Source organism: Hippocampus comes, unplaced genomic scaffold (genome assembly GCF_001891065.2).
Source record: "Hippocampus comes isolate QL1 unplaced genomic scaffold, H_comes_QL1_v1.1 scaffold158, whole genome shotgun sequence".
In the NCBI taxonomy this organism is placed as follows: Eukaryota; Metazoa; Chordata; class Actinopteri; order Syngnathiformes; family Syngnathidae; genus Hippocampus; species Hippocampus comes.
The window spans coordinates 1,004,504-1,019,919 of record NW_017805548.1 but is presented as its reverse complement, the minus strand read 5'-3'; the positions used below and the strand labels follow the sequence as shown (position 1 = coordinate 1,019,919).

General features: G+C 39.8%; 1 protein-coding gene across 3 annotated transcripts in view; it reads left to right on the top strand.

The window, feature by feature from the left end:
* The window catches only part of neurl1aa (neuralized E3 ubiquitin protein ligase 1Aa), a 64,671-nt gene that overhangs the window by 5,268 nt on the left and 43,987 nt on the right, over positions 1-15,416 (top strand). For 2 of the 3 annotated variants that reach the window (XM_019879814.1, XM_019879813.1), the window contains exons 2-3: positions 9,702-9,952; positions 11,748-12,069. In XM_019879814.1, the coding sequence (XP_019735373.1) occupies positions 9,702-9,952; positions 11,748-12,069 (573 nt within the window). The remainder of the gene's footprint in view (positions 1-9,701; positions 9,953-11,747; positions 12,070-15,416) is intronic. The other variant, XM_019879815.1, reaches the window with a different exon arrangement.

Here is a 15,416-nt window from a genome sequence, read left to right as displayed (position 1 = left end):
GTGGCTTGACATCCTCTTCCCAAGACGATGCATGTGTAATCTACTATCAATTTGACGAAAGAATCGAACACACGTCATCATTAGTTCTACCAATAGTTAACATTAGCATTACTACACCTTGTGACGAATGTTTTATCCTAAAGTTACCATGTTACAACCAGTAAATTATACAATAACCAATACTGTTTCATCATATTTTTCATAGCGATTAGCCTATAGATCTAATGACCAACTTGCCTCGTAATCGTGTCTCTCGTCGTTTCTCACTCTCGTGTTCTGTGCATACGTCACAGGTGTGTTTAGTGATACGCCCTTCGGACGATTCATTCGAAAAATCAGACTGGCATTCCCATTTCTTAAATGTCGTAATTAGTAGACCTTTGTGAGTTTTTTTTAACCGCCATCTCAAACTTTCATTCACACGATTCCTGTTTTCAGTCTAAAATAGCAACCCGCATGCGCTCTTAACGTTGTCTGTCCCCCCATCCCCCCCCCAAACACTGAAAACAAAACAAAACGACAGTAAATTAGAAGAAACACACTCACACACCACAAACACACATACAAACACAGTGAAATCACGTGGATCACACAGGAGAGACTTGATGGCGTACAGTCAACTCGTGTGCGGTGACTTTTATGATTAAACGATTTTTTAGTACCGTCAAAATGACGGAAACGACACTCTACCGGTAACGATCGTTACCGTGAAATCCTCAGGCCTGCCTTAGTTTTTTTTTGTTTTTGTTTTGACTGAGAAATTTCCTTGCGTCCCAAAAACGCACATTATTTGGAACTGTGCGTCCCGAGGGAAAATTATGCGTCTAGGACGCGGGACGCAGAGGTAACGAGATGGCTCTATATATATAATTTTTTTTCAGGACATTCCACTTTCATCTCTGTATGTTAAAATATGTAATATAACAGCAATAAAAATGAATATGCCTACCTCTTGTTCCTGCTGTGTGCACCTTGTCCTCGTAGGAGCAGTCTGATATACTGTATTGGCCCGAATATAAGACGGTGTTTTTTGCATTGAAATAAGACTGAAAAAGTGGGGGTCGTCTTACATTCGGGGTCTAGACATTATACCGATTCACGACGCTAGATGGCGCCAGATACCATTGAAGCGAATACTGAACTTGACTCCCCAGGCCAAAGTGAACCCCTGTCACGAAGAACAAAAATAAAAATAGCGGTAGCACGAAGAAGAAAAATAAAAATAGCGGTAAGAAAGAAAAGAGAAGAAAATAATAGAAGAGATAACAATAAATGGAGAAACGTAGTGGCAATCTGGAGAAAAGTGGGTCAAAGATCGGCCAGGTTAACCGGCAGCTGAGGAGAAGTTATGATGTAATTTACATTTCAAAAACCAGAAGCCATTCATTTACGAATGTGATTGCACTTTCGTTTACATATTTAAATGTTCAGATATTATGATTTTAATGAGGCAAAATAACATGCTTTTTCTCTCAAATATATTGTTATAATCATTTGTTTCAGATGTACTGTAATTATTTTCTGAATAAAAATTAATTTGGTGTTCAAAAAGTCTTTTTTCAAACTTGAGTCTTGAAAAAGAGGAGGTCGTCTTATAATCAGGGCCATTTTATATTTGGGCCAATACGGTAGTGCATGCGTGAAGATAACTCAACTCTATTTATAGAGCACTTTCAAACAGCCATCGCTGCATACAAAGTGCTGTTCATGGAGCAACTAACATATACAACAGTTAAGCAACAAATCGGTAACAAAGACGGTAGAAAGCACCGAACGTTGACATCAAGAGAAAACAAAGCATAAAAGAAGAAAATTGTTTATCCATGTCATTTTTTCACAAATTAGGAAGACTAAATGCCTGTGACTATTGTTATGTTACTTATCATGATTTGTTACTCCACCATTTGTGAATGTTATTTTTCTATTTAGACTGCCAATAGGATTTCACATTCACTGCTAGCATTAGCACTGTGTTAGAGGAATTTATGAGCAAAATTGTATCATGTTTAAAGTTTCATTTAATTTGGACACATCTAAACGTTTGGGTGCGTATCCAGCACCTCCAAATGCCTGTGCACAAAGGCGCCGGCCACCTGGCCGGAGGGCTGTTGAAGTCCACAATTAGCACGTCAATGCAGGTGGGCAATCACAGGGGAGGGGGGGGAAACTCGGTCACAAAAGGGGAATGAATAATTTGGGAACAGCGGTTGAACAACAAAAGACGAGTTGAGAACACCCGTCGCGCCCAGGCGACATTTGTCGTCCGCAAAGTCTGCAACATGTTTATTCGATGTAGACCAGACAGAAAAGGCGCCAACGTACTGGTGGTTCAAGTTTAAAAAACAGGTAACCAATCACCACCGAGGGGCCGAACCGGGGGTGCGGTATGCAAATGTCGGGGGCAGTGTTTTCCTTGTATGTTACAATAAAAGTCGGAATTGGCGGGAAAGGGAGCTCGAGAGTGTAATCATCGGAGCAACTAAACCGTCGTTCGCTCTCAGAGATCCCCTCCCGCCGATATTTAAGACAATTTTCCTGTGTGCCGAGTCATTTCTTTAACTTTGTCCGAGAAAATCTCTGACACACTGACAATGTTTGTATATCCATTTTCTGAACCGCTATATCTTCACAAGGGTTGCAAGGCGTGCTGGGACCTATCCCAGCTGTCTTCGGCCAGTAGGCGGGGGACACCCTGAACCGGTTCCCAGCCAATCGCAGGGCACACAGAGACGAACAACCATCTGCGCTAACACTCACACCTAGGGACAATGTAGAGTTTCAATCCGCTTGCTATGCATGTTTTTGGAATGTGTGAGGAAACCGGCCTACCCAGAGAAAACCCACGCAGGACCGGGGAGAACATGCAAACTCCACACAGGGATCGAACCCACGACCTCTGCACTGTGAGGTCGCCACGCTAACCACTGGATCACCGGGCCGCTCATGTTTGTATGTGTTGCAATTAAATATAAAATGTGTGTAGTTATTTTTGTTGTGGGTTTACTTTTACAGTAAACTCCCAATTGCGTGTCTTTACACAGCTTAAAGCACGCTCGGGAAAGATAGAATAAGATATATTGCACGCTTGCTTCAAGCAACACTGGTGCATTCAGGGGGTTTTCACAACATAGTAACTTAAATACAAACTCAGTGACGTTCATCACATGATTCGTTTGTTTTTTTATGATTATGAGTATCCAAAATCATGATTACATTTCGATCAATAACATTAGTAAAAGACAAAGTCATGTCTTGTGCCCAGGGTTAATGTTAGCGCTCAAATGTATTTTTGTCATCCATTACGTTGCTTGTAAATGTGAGCAAGAGCAAGAAGTGCAAAACTTAAAGCAGAATGCAACAGTTGCTAGGGTGTGACAGAAACATATGTCTGAAGGTCAGATGGCACCGCGGAGATCACTGTCACACAAATGTGACTTTTGGCTTTCTGCATTTCGTTGGGCAGCATGTCAACTTTATCGGTGTGTAAAGGAGGATCCCTCACAGGACAGATACACAGTATGCACCAATGCACAGTTCAAAATAGCACAGACACTTGTTTTCTCTTGACGGCAGCACACACATAGTTTACCTTCAGCCACCACATTACTAGCACTCAGTCAATACACACAACAAACAGTATCATGACACCTCTCTGCTGCAAAAGAAGAATTGTGTTACTTTGTGTAGTTCAGAATGTATTAATTGTTTATTATTCTTGTATAATCCAAGTAATGATGCGATTACTGGAACAGCAGTAGAGCTGTACCACTACTTTCCCACGAGACTTCATCAACACACTGTTCTTGTGTTGACTGCTTGCTATCATAGTTTGATGGCTGTTAATATATTCTTTGAATACCGCTGTTGATCTGACTTGTGAAAAAATATTTTGTTATCCACTCTCTATTGAACACTCGGCACTAAGTCACCACTTTCCTTTTCTTTGATCCGCTCATTTTTTACAGTAGGGCTCAAATGGCAACATGTAACCAAAAGCAAATTAGAGATCATAATTTTTAAACACGGGAAAGCAGACCTGAAGTACCAGCGATTGAGCCTGTTGGCCACCGAAGAGTGAAGTGAATTTTCACAGGTTTTGAATGACATAGAACAAAAATAGTGTTCTCTCATGGTGAAGAAGCAGCTGAGCCGAAAGGCGAATCTCTCAATTTACTGGTTGATCTACTTTCCTACCCTCAGCTATGGTCGTGAGCTGTGGGTTGAGACCGAAAGAACAAGATCCCGGATATAAGGAGCCGAAATGAGTTTCCTCCATAGGGTGTCCAGGCTCTCCTGGACACCCGATGGTAGATAGAGAGAGAATGCGAAGCTTGGTCATCTGGGAGGGACTCGAGAGTCGAGCCGCTGCTCCTCCCAATGTTGAGAGGAGCCAGATGAGGTGGCTCAGGCATCTGATTAGGATGCCTCCTGGACGCTTCATTGGTGAGATTTTCTGGGCATGTCCCACTGGCAGGAGGCCCCGAGGACGATCCATGACGCACTGGAGCCACTATGTCTCTTGGTTGGGCTGGGAATGTCTTGGGATCCCTCCGGAAGACTTGGAAGAAGTGGCTAGGTATGGCAAGTCTGGATTTCCCTGTTGAAGCTGCTGCCCCCGCGATCCCACCTCGGATAAGCGGGAGATAATGTATAAATGGCCGGATACTTTTAAACAAAAATATGTATGGAACAGTTTTCAGTGAAAAACTGAAGCTGGGAATGTCTTGGGATCCCTCCGGACTCTTGGAAGAAGTGGCTAAGTATGGGAAGTCTGGACTTTCCTGCTGAACCTGCTGCCTCCACGACCCGACCTCGGATAAGCGGTATATAATGGATAATTGGCTGGACACTTTTCATCAAACAATTTGGATGGAACAGTTTTCAGTGAAAAACGCAACGAAAACTAATTATTTTAAAATAATTGATGATAGCATATGTGTATATACACGCACATATGTACAGATGCATATATGCATGTGATTGTGAGCGCAAATGCTTGTGCGTCTGTGTGCTGTGCGATTGGCTGGCCATCAGTTTAGGGTGTGTCCCGCCTACTGCGTATCCCTACAGCTGGGACAGGCTTCAGCACCCCCCCGCAAAACCCGTCCTGATAAAGCGGATCAGAAAATGTAAGTGTGTGTGTGTGTGTGTGTGTATGTATATATATATATTAGAGCTGTCAAACAATTAAAATATTTAATCTAATTAAAAATGCAACTGTCATAATTAACTCAAATTCACTAAAAATTAATCGTGATTACTCACGCATTTTTTTATCATTTCTGAATTTCGTTTTATATTTTCTTGTCCTATTTTTCCCCATTTTAATGCTCTCATCAGCATGGAATCATGAATCAGTTTTCTATGTGCAAAATGCAAATATTTACTTAAATAACAATTTCGATTTTCAATTTTACATGAACATTTTTTACTTGGAGCAGTTATTCACACATAATCTCTCACTATTAGCGCCACAGAATATGTCACACAATCATTCAATAGCACAAGAGACAAGTCTGCTACTAACAAATTGCACGTTTATTAGCGCCACAGAATATGTCACACAATCATTCAATAGCACAAGAGACAAGTCTGCTACTAACAAATTGCACGTTTATTAGCGCCACAGAATATGTCACACAATCATTCAATAGCACAAGAGACAAGTCTGCTACTAACAAATTGCACGTTTATTAGCGCCACAGAATATGTCACACAATCATTCAATAGCACAAGAGACAAGTCTGCTACTAACAAATTGCACGTTTATTAGCGCCACAGAATATGTCACACAATCATTCAATAGCACAAGAGACAAGTCTGCTACTAACAAATTGCACGTTTATTAGCGCCACAGAATATGTCACACAATCATTCAATAGCACAAGAGACAAGTCTGCTACTAACAAATTGCACGTTTATTAGCGCCACAGAATATGTCACACAATCATTCAATAGCACAAGAGACAAGTCTGCTACTAACAAATTGCACGTTTATTAGCGCCACAGAATATGTCACACAATCATTCAATAGCACAAGAGACAAATCTGCTACTAACAAATTGCACGTTTATTAGCGCCACAGAATATGTCAAACAAGCAAATATCAGTGTATCAAGCTCTTAGAATAGTACCCAGCTCTTACCGTGCGTCAATAGGATGGAGAGCCAACACTCCGGGTAGCGCGCGCTTCAATACCAGCTGGGCGTCCGTACGCAACCCGCAGCAGACAGACTCTACCAAGAGTATCCAAAGTTCTCCTTTTATACTCTAAGTGTTTGTTCTTAACAAAGGGCTTTGCTCAACATCATAAACATCTTTTTATGACCTTGCTGGTTATACAAAGCTATTGCGAGTTATTGCGACATTGCTGGTTATACAAAGCTATTGCGAGTTATTGCGACATTGCTGGTTATACAAAGCTATTGCGAAACATCTTTAAACACGGAAAAACAACACAATATAATTATTCTTACTTCAGCCAGTCAGTGGTATTTCAGACTCGACGTGCTATGATGATAGCTCAGTTTACGACTGCGAAACATACAGGTAACTTTGGTCTTGTCAGTGGAACAATCTGGCAACTTTTTAAAAGTAAACTTTCCATTCATAAACTCTTAAAGTATCCGTTTTCGGTGTCCCGCGCTGCCGTGGCTGGCAAAACAAACGTGCGTGGACATGTGCAAGCGCGCTTGTTGTTTTGTTTCTGGTTTATTTATAGAGCAACGTAACATCCGCTGTGACGTCTGCCGCGTTAATCTCGCGAGAAAAAAATTAATCCCGTTCAAATTCATTTAAATTAATGCCAATAAAAACGCGCTAAACTGACAGCTCTAATATATATATATAAAATAAATGCCACACATCGGCCTCTATCCAGACAATCTGTGAATCTGCAAAGGAGATTTTGGGAAAAGTGCGCAGTGTGAAAGTTACCATAGTCACACAAAATAGTTTTTTGGGGGGTGGGAGGAGCGGTGGGCACATATTGTGATGTTATGGTGTTATTAAAAGGTGGATTAGATTAATACCCACTGAAGGCCCTGGTCCAAAACTCACCGCCTGTCACTGGTAGATATACCTACGAGCACTGCGATTTGGAGCAGTCTAGAGCTAACAAAGCAGGTCATGAAAGAAATGGAGAGATCTGGTAGTTCCCTGATAGGGAAGAAACAGGATGATAAGGACAATTTCGTTATCAGTCTTGCAGTCTGTCAATGGGTGGTTTTAGACTGTGATAGATCGCTGAAATATTGAGATGACCAATCCATTTAAGATGATGCGGCTTTCATCTATTGTATATTCAAAAATGCCAGTTATAAATCATTATTTAGTTCTATCTGAAATGTGATGTACAAATCAATTTTGACTCGCTAAAAATAAAAATAGCAACGTTAAAACAAAGATGTTCTTTTTCATTTGAAGAGGTTGAAATAGGATGCTGTTTGTTTCCTGTATAAACAAAAGCATGTTTTGACTGGATTTGCTGTCGAAAGCGGCGCAAGACAACGGCACAGATACAAGAGGTTGCTTAGGAACATGAATTCACACATAGCAGCTGTGCCTCTTTAGAACTCAGTAATGCATTCAGCTCAATTTGCCCTGCACCATGTGCCCTAAATTCAATTGCTCTCCTGTGGCTCTGCCAAGACAAACGGCCATATCAATGCTTTTAGTGAATACCCGTGCAGGATGAAATAGTGCAAGGGTCTTTCCTGAATAAATACAAATGGCAGGAGAAAATCTGAATCAAAGAAGGCAAAAGAGTGCCGCGCAATCTGACAGTCATCGGTCTGTCTCTGATATCTGTCACTGCCATTTCAACGGTTTTTCAATCAAAACAAATCTATGTAGGATCTGTTGAAGTTCAATGATGATCTTTGCCTATGAAGCACCAACAGTAACTTTGTTCAATATGTTACCCTTTCATTTTAACAGTCAATTTCCAAGCGTTTTGAGATTTACCGACACCGATGCCCCAGTTTTCTCATTTTCATATTCTGTTCCAGAACAATTAGCAACGGGGGCAGCAATTAAATATTCGGTGTCCTTTTATTATTATTTTGATAAATGCCCAATGTGGCACTCAAGGCTTTTGTAGCCAGCAGTGTCCATAGAAATCATGCAAGTCAAAAATACTGCACTAATTTCTCCAATGCATGGAAGCCCCATTTTTTTCTTTATGGAGCACAAAAGGAGTGCCAATGCAGTGAGTGGGGTGGATCTTAAGCAGCACATACCAGGGAGACTTTCAAACAAAGCCTTGTCTTAAAATAGTCAGTACAGTTACAATGTAGCATGACTGTCAAAGTAAACACCATGCACTTATTTATATTTATACTGTTTTTATCATGCATTTACTGTGTTGCTCACATTCAGATATGCTATGATGTGCCCATAAGAAAAGTGGCATATATGTCAAATTATCGCGTTAATTGCGATTAATTAATTACAGTACATTTGGTGTGTTATTTTTTTGGATCGCGTTAATCTAAATTTTAATCTCTGCCTTTATTGTTTCTGTAGGTGGATTGCCTTTTTCTAATAGCCCTTTTTATGTGTTGGCTTCCTGTGTTCGAGTTGTTGAGGGTGGGGAAACAACTGTCAGTCACAGCATGAAGCGGACATTGATTGGCTGCCATTATGTTGGGGCTTGTTTAGCCGAAGCTGACAGGCTCCCATTGGAGTTGGGCGGGCTTAGTAAGCAACGGTGAGGAGTGGAGAGGTGAAAATGGAGCAGCATGTGAGAGTTCTCGGCACAATGAATGGACAATTTACATTTCAAAAACACCCTGACGACACAATTGATAAAGGTAGAGTGTTGTACCTAATTTGTAAGGAGTTTGCATACCACTGAAGCAGCTCAAATTTAGCCTCCTACATCAATGCAAAGCACCCAGTCGCGAGTGCAGCCACAGCTAACGTTAGCACCGAAAGCATTAGTAATATAGCGAGCGAGCCATACATAGCAAAGCTCTTTGGCAAACTAAATTCGAGAACACCCCACGTTCGAGGTATAGTTGATGTGTCCTCTGTCGACTACTAGAAGTGATTGATGTTTATTTCAGCACTTTTAGTTTGTCATGATAAACAGTGCTATTTCTGAAGTGCTAACTTACAGCACTGTCATTTAAGGGTCTTTTTTATTTATTGTTTATTATCTGAAGCAAGTTGTGTTGAATACTTGTATTGCTCAGAAAATTGTCCTTACTGTTTTTGATATGTTAACCAAAGCACTTTTTAAGGACCTGATTTTCTATTTTGTTTTTCTTTTGTAATTTTTGGTAGATTTACAAAAACAAACTAAACAGTGATATTCCCCCTCTTGGTCGAAACTAAAGGTTGCAGGTAGGACTTTGACTAGTCTCAAATACAGCAGAAAGTAAATGGCTAGGACTGCAATCAGCAGAAAGTAAATGGCTAGGACTGCATCTCTCCAAGTCTGTTGAAAAACAATAAAATACTTTATCATGACACTTTTTCTTTTATCTTTTGATCTGCCTCAATAATGTAACAAATTTAAAATGAAAATAGGTATTTTCTCAAATTTTTACGAGATTAAAATGTAGATTAATTCGATTAATTAATTGCAGACCCTAATTAATTAATCACTTTTTTTTTTAATCGCTTGACAGCACTACATATAATTTAATTTTTTTTTGTTATGTACATTGATTTGAGTGACTTGTCTTTTCCTCCAGACTCCCTCGGTGGCCCTTTCCCATCCACATCCCACCGCTGTCATCACAAACACAAGAGATGTCTGCCTATCCAGTGTGGAAGTGTTTGTGGTCCCCTTCCAGCCAGCCCACTTCTCTTTCACCCTAATGCGAAGGGTTCCCAAATTGTCATGGACCTTGCCCAGAAGATAGTCAAGAGGCAGGGGAGTTTCTGCAATGCCATCACTTTCAGCAACAGGCCCATAGCCCTGTACGAGCAAGTCCGACTCAAGGTAATCCATTTAATATTTGGCTGGATGATAAATCCGTTCGAATGAAGTGCAACAAGGAAAAACGGAAGACAATAATTTTCAAATCATGTTCAACCGCTATGTAACTGAATTCACTACAAAGACAAGATATTAAATATTCAAACTGATAAACTTTACTGTTTTAAGCAAATAATCCCAAACATAGAATTTTGGTGGCTGCAACATTTTCCAAAAAAGCTGGGACACGATCATGTTTACCACTGAGTTACATCACATTTTATTTTAACAGCATTGAATTAACACTGTCAACTTCCTCAGTTTCACAAATCTTTGAAGCTTTGACGCGTTTCCATTCTTGCTTGATGTACAGCTTCAGCTGCTCAACATTCTGGCGTCAATGTTGTCGTATTTTACACTTCACACATTTTCAATGGGAGACAGGTCTGGACTGGAGGCAGACCAGTCTTGTACCTGCACTCTTCGATTACGAAGCCACGCTGTTGTAACACGTGCAGAATGTCGTTTGACAGTGTCTTGCTGAAATTAAGGCGTCCTTGAAAAAGACATTGCTTGGATGGTAGCATATGTTTCTCCAAAACCTGTATGTACTTTTCAGCATGAATGGTGCCTTTCCAGATGACACAGATGACTACCCATGCGATTGGTACTAACACAGCCCCATACCATCGCAGATGCTATGATCTAGTGCTGAACTGTTTATATGAACAGTGGTTTTCTGAAGTGTTCCTGAGCCCGTGCAGCATCCTTTACTCATCGATGTCAGTTATTGATGAAGTGTCGCCTGAGGGATTGAAGATCATGGGCATTCAATATTGTTTGCCATTCTTGCCTATTACATGCAGTGACTTCTCTGAACCTTTTGATGATATTACGGACTGTCGATGATGAAATCCCTAAATTCCTTGTAGTTGTAAATTGAGGAATGTTGTTCCACTATTTTCTCATTCATTTCATCACAAAGAGTTGTGAGTCGCGGCCCATCTTTGCCTGTGAATGGCTGAGCAATTCAGTGAAGCTTCTTTTATACCCAATAAAGGCACCCACCTATTCGCATTTAGCCTGTTCACCCGTGGGATGTTCCAAACAGGTGTTTGATGAGCATTCCTCAACTTTCTGAGTCTTTTTTTTTTTTTTATCACCTGTCCCAGCTTTTTTTGGAACCAGTTGCAGCCACAAAATTCTAAGAAACAATAACGTGTATTTGAACATGGAATATCTTGTCTTTGTACTGTATTCATTTAAATATAGGTTGAACATAATTTGCAAATCATTGTACTCTTTGTATTTGTTGAACACAATGTCCAATTTCATTGGAATTGGGTTTGTATGAAACTACTGTTGATTCAGTTCCAATGTCTATGGTACAATAGAGAAAAAAAATTACAATCGATAATCATGGGAAACTGGTGCCGGAGCACATTCAGATTTATGTTCATGTTGCGGATCATAAAATTTCACATAATGGTAAAGACAATTTTGGCAGAACAAAAATTCAACAGACTTTCATTTATGTATATACGTGTCTGTGTGTGTGTGTGTGTGTGTGTGTGTGTGTGTGTGTGTGTGTGTGTGTGTGTGTGTGTGTGTTCCTTTTTTTTTTTTTTGATGGCTCCCAATTCCAACATCACCTTATGATGCTGTCTCAAATCTGTTTTCTTCATGGGCAAAGTCATCTCAAACTGCTAAAGTTAAATTTGTCTTGTATCTTTGTACTGACTGAATCTCTTGGTTAACTTTTTGGTCCACTCACAAATCACTGACTTCAAAAAACACTTTTTTTTTTCCTCCCTGTCAGATTACTAAAAAGCAGTGTTGTTGGAGTGGAGCTCTGCGTCTGGGGTTCACCTCCAAAGATCCCTGCAGGATCAACCCAGACAACTTGCCAAAGTACGCCTGCCCAGACTTGGTGTCCCAAAGCGGCTTCTGGGCGAAGGCTCTACCTGAAGAGTTTGCTAATGAGGGGAATGTTATCGCCTTTTGGGTTGACAAGAAGGGCCGTGTGTTCTACCGCATAAACGAGTCCAGCCCCTTGCTGTTTTTCAGCGGTGTCCGAACCACCGAACCCGTCTGGGCTCTCATTGATGTTTATGGTCTGACCCGTGGAGTGCAGCTGCTAGGTAAGCTGGTTGATCTGGTTTAGCAACTAACTAAAATCTAGCTGCCAAGAGGCTACATTTTTACTTGTTTTTAAACATTCAAAAGTGTGTTTGTGTGATGTTTTCCTCATCCTTTGTAGACATGTCTAAAAAAAAACATTTCACATTTTCATTTACAAATCCAATTCCAATGAAGTTGGGATGGTGTGTTGAACATAAATAACAACAGAATACACCGGTACCTCTCTTTACGAACATATCTTCAGACGGAATTTTCAAGTTACGAAACGCCTCAACAGGACAATATTGCCTCTTGTTACGAAAGAAATTTCAAGATACGAAAGGTAAAATACAGTAAGGGCTGCTTCTCCATTGCGAGACTAATAAAGGTTTTCTTACTCGCAGCTCCGAGTTTTCTGAATGCAACATACTTATAGCTGCTCTGCCATTGGCTATTCATGAGCATCATCCTGGCATCCCATTGGCTAAGAGGGACCTCTATTGCATGTGTATATGTGTGTGGATAGATATGTGTCTATGCAGCGTCCTTGTCATTTCTCCCTCGGGCCATGGAGGTGTTTTCCGATGGTTTTACGTACATGTGAATCACCCAGAACGCTCACTACACTGATGTTTGCCTTGGACATTTTCAAAGGTTTGTCAAAAGCCAACAAAAGCAACCGTCCTTGGATCAGTACTTTACAAAACATCAGACAAAACCCACTTCTGTCAGAGAACATGAACAAAAGAGGGCAACAAAAAAAAAATGAGGACGCAGTTAAAAGTTAAATGACCATTTTTATTCTTTCTTCTTTTTTTTTTTTACATTATATAAAACACTCATTTATTGCACAATAATCTAATTTAGCATGTATTTGTTATATATTTTGATGCATTTTTATGCTTTATAAAACATTTGTTTGAATTTTGGGGGGGTTGGAACGGATTAGGGCATTTAGATGGAAAACATCTCTCTTCTTATAAGATTTTCTAGTTAAGAAATTTCCTCCAGAACATATTAATTTCGTAAGTAGATGTATCACTGTACAATGATTTGCAAGTCATGTTCAACTTATATTTAATTAAATACACGACACAGACAACATATTTAATGTTAAAACTGATAAACTTTATTTTTAGTAAATAATCTTACATTTAGGAATTTATGGCTGCAACACATTCTAGAAATGCTGGGACAGGTGGCAAAAAAGACCTGAGTGTTGAGGAATGCTCATCAAACACCTGTTTGGAATATCCCATAGGTGAACGGACAAACTGGGAACAGGTGGGTGCCATAATTGAGTTTAAAAGAAGCTAACCCGATTTGCTCAGTCATTCACATGCAAAGTTGGGGAGTGAACAACTGCGTGAGAAAGTTTAAGGAGGATGATCCTCAACGTACAATTGTCAGGAATTTAGTAAACTCATCTCAAAGCCACTACGAGGTTCAGTTAAAAAAAAAAAAAAAGACAATTTTAGACCATTACAAGAAGCTATTGGCACTGATTTTACCACAAAAACAGAAAAATATACTTTATAATCATCATGGAATATGTCACAAATTTCACCAATGTGATACTACCAGAGGTGTGAAATCCAAGTCCAGAAAGTTAAAAATCCTACCAAAGTTTGGCTGTACCTTTCGGTGCTTCTTCTCCTCAAGAGCTGTTTACTTGCTGGTGGCTGAAGCCAAAATGTGGCAGGGTCTTTACTTTCTGGACCTGGATTCAACACCTCTGGATACTATGTATCCCGACTTTTGCACTCCTCTGAATAATAATACAGGGCAATGAACATTTTCATATAATACCATGAATCATATTGTAATATGATTGCATAGCACCGGAGGGCTTATGCCTCTCATGCATGATGCTGGAATGGTGTAAGATGGTGGTAATGCTTCTTAGACAAATATATTAATTTTATTGCTCGGTAAAAACAACATTAAAGAAGTAGAAGGTGCAAAATAACATTCACATAGCCTAAATAAAAAGGCAATTTGAGTAATTTCCCCCAGACTTCACAGAACCGTTCAGGGTGAAACTTGTTGACACTCGTTTCTTCAATGATTCTGCCCTGGGACCAGTTTTGTACTGTGGTTCGGTACCCATCTTTCCAAGTTCACAGTTTTGAAAAGCAGAAGTCCCCAAAGATTGCACAACGTTGGTTACATATTAAGCAAAATGTAGGTTTGGTGAAAGGAGTGTTTCAGTCAGAGTAGAAATCTGCCAAGTTTACACATTTCATAAAAATCTGTGCAAGACGAGCAACATTTGCCAAAAATAAGTGTCAGAATGCTGTGTGTGTTTGGAATGGCCACTTGAACCTGAGTAAAATGCTCCAAGAATTTTGAAAATAGGATGATTGGTTCCGGAAAAAAAAAATATTTTTCAAGGTGGAGGGATTGCTTTTTTGGAGAGTTATCTTCTTTGTGCACCTATAGTCCAAAGAACACCACCTTCAAATTCAAATTTCGTTTTTTGTCATATCTACTCGACCCGTTAGTTTGGTCTGCTACTCGGGCAAGCTTCACTTCAATATATATATAGATATATATATATAGATATATATATATATCTATATATATCTATATATATATATATATAAACAATAAGCTTATATTCTGAAATGTTTTTGAGGACATATTGTACTTTGCATAGCTTCATTTACTCCAATGTGACTTTAGAGATTGTGCCACACAAGCGATGGTTAGGAACTTGTCAAAATAGCTTCAGCTTTGCATTTCCATTGTGTCTGATCGAGAAAATATGCTCACAACTCACAGCTGGTCACCTTATTATCACGATTCTCATAGTTATAACTTTTATTGCCCAGGCGGTTGAAGTTGACATAAGTTGAGATGTTCATATAAACTCGGAAGATTGGTCTAATTTTTAATGACTTGGAATGTGTTGACACGAAGTGTCCAAGTCATGTGGTTTCCATGCAATGGGAAGCAGAAGATTTGGCTGGCTCTTAGGTCTGCTTTAAACTAAACAAGTCTGTGTCAATCCACATTTAACAAAAAACAATCAACTTTCTGGTACTGATACAGTACATCCCAGAACTTTTGAGATTGCTCATTGCCCGAAGTGACAGTTTGGAAGGTAGTTAAACCTTGTCGCTGGCCATCCTCCTAACCCGCTGCATTAGCAGGAAGTGGTTTTAGCTGCAAGAAGGTGGATATCAGCGAGTCAGTCAGACAAATGCGGTGAAAGATGAGCTGAACTCTACTAATGAAACTGAAAGAACAGTAGAGCATGACCTTTCCCTACCATAATTCCTTGAATGTCTTTTGCCAAGGCCACACACAGACGAACTATGTTTTATATGAATGTTATAGTCATGACTATAATATATATATACAT